Source organism: Lathyrus oleraceus, chromosome 2 (assembly GCF_024323335.1).
Source record: "Lathyrus oleraceus cultivar Zhongwan6 chromosome 2, CAAS_Psat_ZW6_1.0, whole genome shotgun sequence".
Taxonomy (NCBI): Eukaryota; Viridiplantae; Streptophyta; class Magnoliopsida; order Fabales; family Fabaceae; genus Lathyrus; species Lathyrus oleraceus.
The window spans coordinates 276,394,434-276,401,377 of record NC_066580.1 but is presented as its reverse complement, the minus strand read 5'-3'; the positions used below and the strand labels follow the sequence as shown (position 1 = coordinate 276,401,377).

Here is a 6,944-nt window from a genome sequence, read left to right as displayed (position 1 = left end):
CTATTCAAGAGATGCCTGCACCTAAAACTAAAAAAGAAGTGTGTGGGTTCCTAGGGAGGTTAAACTACATTGCTCGGTTTATCTCCAATCTAACGGCCACGTGCGAACCATTATTCAAATTGCTAAGAAAAGATCAGGCGATAGTTTGGAATGATAACTATCAGAAAGCATTTGAAATAATAAAAGAATATTTGCAGGAACCTTCGGTTCTAATGCCTCCTATCGAAGGACGACCATTAATCATGTACCTTACTATTCTCGATGAGTCGATGGGGTGTGTACTGGGGCAACATGATGAGTATGGTCGAAAAGAGCATGCAATATACTACCTAAGCAAAAAGTTTACCAGTTGTGAAATCAAATATTCACTGCTTGAGAAAACTTGTTGTGCTTTAGCATGGACTGCTCGCCGACTAAGGCAGTATATGTTGACTCATACCACGCTGTTGATCTCAAAGATGGACCCGATCAAGTACATCTTCAAAAAACCTGCTCTCACGGGAAGGGTGGCCCGTTGGCAAATGATTTTAACTGAGTATGATATTCAATACACTACACAAAAAGCTATCAAGAGTAGTGTCATTGCCGACTATCTAGCTCACCAGCCCGTTGAAGATTACCAACCAATGAAGTTTGAATTTCTTGATGAGCATGTGTTATTCCTGGATCAATATTTTAAAAGACCAAACCCGGATGAAGGACCCGAACCGGGAGCACGATGGACGCTCATGTTCGATGGTGCCTCTAATGTTGTGGGTAATGGTGTTGGTGTTGTTATTACTCCTACGCGATTCCATATTCCGTTCACTGCTCGTATTTGTTTTGATTGCGCAAACAATATAGCAGAGTATGAGGCTTGCATTATGGGACTCGAAGCTACGATTGACATAAGGATCAAGTTTCTTGAAGTGTATGGGGATTCTGCACTTGTGATTTATCAAATCAATGGAGATTGGGAAACTCGGCACCCAAATCTTATCCCCTACAGAGAGCATGTGATGAAGTTGATTCCTTATTTTGAGGAGATCACTTTCAGCCACATCCCAAGAGTAGAGAACTATTTGGCTGATGCTCTAGCTACCTTATCTTCAATGTTCAATGTTAAGTGGGAGAATGAAGCACCTTCCATCATAATTATGCGGTTAGATGAACCGACATTTTGCTATGCAACTGATGATGATCTTCGAGATGATAAGCCTTTGTATTTTGATATCAAGAGGTACCTCGAAAAGCAGCAATATCCTGAAAATGCAACGATTATGGATAAGAAGAAGTTGAGAAAGTTGTCAGCTAAATTCTTTTTGAATGGAGATCTGTTGTACAAGCAGAATTATGACTCTGTGCTGCTCAGATGCGTGGATAGACATGAAGCAGACAAAATTATCAAAGAAGTTCATGAGGGATCATTCAGAACTCACTCTAGTGGCCATACCATGGTGAAAAAGATTTTGTGAGCAGGTTACTATTGGATGACCATAGGGACCGACTATTTCCTTCATGCTAAAGCCTGTCACAAGTCCCAGATTTACAGAGACAAAGTGCATGTTCCTCCCGTGCCTTTGAACATCATGACTTCTCCTTGGCCCTTCTCAATGTGGGGCATCGATATGATCGGAGGAATCGATCCTACCGCTTCTAATGGACATCGCTTCATCCTGGTAGCAATTGATTACTTCACCAAGTGGGTTGAAGTTGCTTCCTATGTGAATGTGACCAATCAGGTTATTGCCTGCTTCATCAAGCAGAACATCATTTGTCGTTACGGAATCCCAGAAAAGTTCATTACTGATAATGGATCTAATCTAAATAACAAGATGATAACCTAATTATGCCAGAACTTCAAGATCAAGCATCATAACTCTTCTCCCTACCGTCCGAAGATGAACGGAGTGGTCGAAGCAGCTAATAAGAATATTAAAAAGATTGTGTAGAAAATGGTTGTGACTTATAAGGATTGGCATGAGATGCTTCCTTTTGCGCTGCATGGCTATCGTACTTCGGTACGCACTTCGACCGGGGAAACCCCCTTCTCTTTAGTTTAGGGCATGGAGGCAGTATTGCCTGTAGAGGTTGGGTTTCCCTCTCTTTGCATGTTGACAGATGTCTAGCTTGATGAAGCCGAATGGGTACAGAACCGACTGGATCTGTTGAACCTGATTGAAGAGAATAGTATGACTGTTATATGTCATGGGAAGTTATACCAGAAGCGGATGAAGATGGAATTTGACCAGAAGGTTCATCCTCAGAGCTATCGAGTGGGATTTGACTGGAAGGTTCATCCTCAGTCAGACCCCAGGGGCAAGTGGACTCCAAATCACGAAGGACCTTTCATTGTCAAAAAGGTTTTCTCCGGAGGAGCCATGATGCTAGACACTATGGATGGAGAATATTTTACACTCCTTGTTAACGCAGACGTAGTCAAAAAATACTTCGCATAAAGAGACTCGCTAAGTCGACGGCTTAGGCAAAAATGGGCATCCCGACGAGCACAAAAAAAGAAGAATAAAAGCTCGGGCAAAAATTAGGGATAAAAAAAAGAGAAGAAATGAAAAGAATTGTACAACCACTAAGTTGAAAACCTGAAAAGGAAATTTAGGCAAAAAAGAGTATCCCGATGGATCGAAAACCCGAAAGGGCGATCCAGGCAAAAGTTAGGGATTAAAAGCGAACGACTACGTCTTGCGTTGGATCTCTGATTTCACTTTACATAGAATTTTGAAGGCCAAGAACCGATCCAATCATTTTCTTCAGAAAGCAACAGGATGAGAGCGTTGAGGACATAAGAGCCATGGTCGAACTGGAACCTGATGGATATCCGTTCACCGTTCCCATTTTGTAAATACTAGTTTGTTTTACTTTTGGCAATCACCTCTCTCTAGGGGTTGCTTCCTATTGTAATTGCCCATTCATGGACCAATTTTCAATCAATAAAATACTATTCAATCAAAATCTCGCTGTTTTACATTTATCTATTTTGTTTGTGGAAGATGTTCAAATTTTTTATAAGCATTGCATTTGAAATTTTGAGGCCTTGCATAACATGATATGTAAAACATGTGAGATTACCTGTGATTATAGGTAACCTGGTTGGTAGCCGGAGTAATCCATATCATACCCAGGGCATTGTTTGCTTGTCTGTGTTGTAGGAACGGCGTTCCGTAGCAGTTGTTTTCTTAAAGCAAAGGATGATGAGACGGTAGCCAAGGTGTTGTTGTCATCTTCTCCCCGCAAGTCGCATTTCTGAGATCTCTCCCCAAGCCGAGGGTTGGCTAAGAGGATCCGATTTCCTAGAATTTTGCTTTCCTCCAGCACATCGGTTTATTGGATTATGGTTGTTCCCCAGCAGGTGTCTACCCGAGGATGTTCCCCAAGCAGAGAGTGTGATGGAGAAGGTTAATCGATGAATGTCCCCAAGAAAGTCTTTCCTAGCAGGTGTTGTCTACCTAAATATATTTCCCCAGACGGAGTGTTGTTTGATGTTCCCAGCTCCCCAGTAGATGGTTTGGGAGGTTGCGTGCCGGAATTCTTATTCCCCTTGGATGTTATCTCCAGCAGATTGAAATTCCCCCGTGTTCCCCAGCTGAGCGATTTTCGAGGAGTTGTTTGTTCCCCATCGGAGATTCTTCGTCCCCAGCCGAGCGCTGTCTGAAGTTTCCACTCTCCCCAGTAGGGTTGTATATGTCAAGGTTGTTATATCTCTAGTAGATTGAGATTCCCTCGAGTCCCCCAGTGAGTATCAGTGAAGTTCTTGTAAGATGATTCTGATATCCCCACAAGAGCGCCAGGCCGGAATTCTTGTTCCCCAGAAGTTGATGATGGATCCTTATCCTCATCAGGGTTAACATTTCTAGTAGGAGGTCGACTATTTTCCTTTCCCTAGCAGAGTGACGCCTCTCCCTGGAAGATCGACTGTTGCTTTATCCCCTACAGATTATGCGCCTGGTGGTTTCTCCCCACAGAGCATCGGGTGTTGCAAGGATTTCCCCGCAAGACGTTTCCTTGTATCTCATTTATTTCCCAGCAAAGTCATGTATCATTACATTTTCATCCTCTAAATGTGTAATTTCCATTAACCTTGGAATGTTACTCCATAAAAAAAAGTCAAACATGCATCAACGCACAAGCCAATTGAGTTAATTTCTTTGCAGAGGTCCTTAGAACCTTGTTGTCCCCTGTAAAGCTACCAGGATCCTATCCCAAATTCCAATTCTTATCCAATCCCAAATCTCAATCTTTATCCTATACCGAATTCAGATGATATCCTACCTCTGAATTTCTTTCCCTCAGATATCCTACCCTGAGCCATTTCCAGATATCTTATTCTGATTCTAAAATTCTACCCTATTTTCCGAATTCTAAATCCTTTCTCCAAATCCTAAACCATTTACCCTGTTGTTTGCCTTTGTCGTAGAGTGAAAATTTCTGGGTTCATTTTGGTATTCAATCCTCTCACACCCTGAACGATTGAAAGCATTCACTTTTCAACCTTTTCGATGTAAGAAGATTGAATAGGGGCAGCTGTTGTACCCCAAACTTCGCACTCTGCTTTTTATTACTTTTGGCTTATGCGTCGCCTCATTTGCATAACATTCACATATAATCAGGATTCATACAGGATCAAGGTCCCTGCTAATTCATTCTAGAAGGATTTAGTGTCCTCGTCTTATTCTACAAGCACCAGAATTTTCTTTGTTAAAAGACTTGACAGAAAACGGAATTCGGTTTCGCCGTATGAAGCAGGAATTCAGGTTTCGAGTCAAAGCGGGCTCCACAGGGGTGCCAGATCATTTTCTTAGGGGATCGATCCCGTTCTTATTATTTCCAGGTGTCAGGTGATTATTTTTGTCAGAGTTGGCAAGAGTATCCGGGAGTTTCAACCGATTCGACGCGTTTTAAGCAAAAAATAGTGTTTTGTTGCTAGTACTAAATTCATAACTTTTGCTCGAAAGACTGTTCCATAGTGGCTCTTTCGCCGTTTATTATGTATCGACTTATTATACATTTCATATGTTGAGGCCGAATGTCAATTCCTTGAGGAAGATAGCGGGAATTAAATTTCAACACAAGTTTCAGAGTTTTCTGCTTATCGTCTCCCAGTTGTTCAAAATTGCGTAACTTCTCAACTATCAATGTATTGATACGGGTTCTTCTCCATGTTGTTCGGCTGGTTACTATCTTCATTTCATATGTTGAGGCCGAAGGCTAACTTTGTGAGGAAGCTCTCCGAATACGCCAAGTACCTGAGTTTATACAGTGAAAAACTATGTTGAACCGATGTTTCCCGTGTGATAAAAAACTGATAACTTCTAAGCCGTATGTCGAAACCGGATGAATTTCGGACAAGATGTATGTATCGAGGTCCTAGACATTTTGTATGTTGAATCCGGAAGCCAATTGTGCACCAGAAACTCTAGAATATTGCATAAAAGCGTCGGAGATCGACTGTGAATCAGGGTTTTCTCCCACTGTTCTACAAGATTCAAAAATTCATTACTTCTTTGTTTTTTACCGTATCGAGACGGTTCTCACGGAATTGCTTCATAAATTTTGTCGTCTATGATTTCCCTTTTTGACCCCAAGTTCAAACGGTATTCAGAAGATCGATTTTCGTCACGTTCTTTGGAAGGTGCGCACGAAAATCCTGCGTTTGAACTTTTCGCCTCAAATCACCAGTCGATTCTCGTCATTCGAACGCACGTAACTTTTGTGTCGTTTATCCGATCGAGCCCGTTCTCACGGAAACGGTTTAAAAAATTACTCATCTTCGACTTTTCTTTGAATCCCGAGACCGAATTCCGCTCCAAAACGTGTTTCCTCGAGATCGGAGTTTAAGCGGCATTTTGGAGGAAATTTCAAATTCAAATTTTGGGACCACTATATATTCATTTTTCCTTAATTTTCTCTCTTTTTTTTGGGGACTCTCCATTCTCTCTCTTCACAAACACTTCTCTCTTTTTCTCTCCCTTCTCTATAGAATCAAATTGCATTTTCTTCTTGAGTTTTCACAACAACTTCATACAAATTCTCAAGAACGCGAAGAACATTCGAATCATTTTTCTAGAAAATTACCGAAATATCAATTGATCTCTCTCTGATTTCCGGTCCATTCTTTCCCGTGTTGCATCCTATCCGACTGGTTTCCTCCCGACATGGCTTCATCGATCGCAGACGCGATCTCCGCCCTTGACCGTCGCACGAACACGCGCCTCTGTCCTCGCGACCGACGTTGTTGTCCCGTGATCCTCTACCTCTCCGATTGCTTGTTCCGGCCACAACCCCGGTCAAGTCCAAGTTCCGATGACGCTTCCGTAAGCTTCCTCGTTTCCAGTATTGTTTCAGTTGTTTACAAGCTTGTTTTAGTTGATTTAGGAATTCAATTGCTTGTTTGGATCATAATTGGAAGTTGTGTGATAATGTTGTGAGTAATTGGATTTGAACTTAATTGATAATGATGATTATGCTTGGGATTGGCTAGAGTTGGGATAATGTTTGTTGATTGAATTGATAATTATTTATGAGCTCAAGTATGCATTTGTTCATAACTTTTGATACGTAGCACTTGTATAAGTTTTGTAATAATGGAAACCGCATCGGTAAGTGATTCCGGAAGCATTCGGATGGTTTATTTTTTATTTCGGAATTTCACTTTTGCACGCTTTTCGATTCTGTTTTTTTAAAAGGCTTAAAAGTCATGCTTCCACTCGGTTTTTGGCCGAACCGAGTTCGTTTTTGGGTTCCTTGGCCAATTTTCTAGTCACCTTGTGATTTTCGTCCCGCTCCGAGTCGGTGATTTTGACGCCTATTTTCCGATTTTATCGATTTTAAGTGTAGTTTTGTGTGAACTTTGTATTCTCACCTCCCTGTTTGCATATGCTTATGTTTGTGTGCTTGTGGATGTTCATTGTGATTGACTTTGCATGTTTTCGGATTAATTTTGCTCGCAT

At 41.4% G+C, this 6,944-nt stretch overlaps 1 protein-coding gene across 1 annotated transcript; it reads left to right on the top strand.

The window, feature by feature from the left end:
• The first annotated feature begins 458 nt into the window (after positions 1 to 458).
• LOC127122891 (uncharacterized) lies at positions 459 to 1,454 on the top strand. Its single transcript, XM_051053166.1, has one exon. The coding sequence runs from the start codon at positions 459 to 461 to the stop codon at positions 1,452 to 1,454; it is 996 nt and encodes a 331-aa protein (XP_050909123.1).
• Positions 1,455 to 6,944: the final 5,490 nt, after the last annotated feature.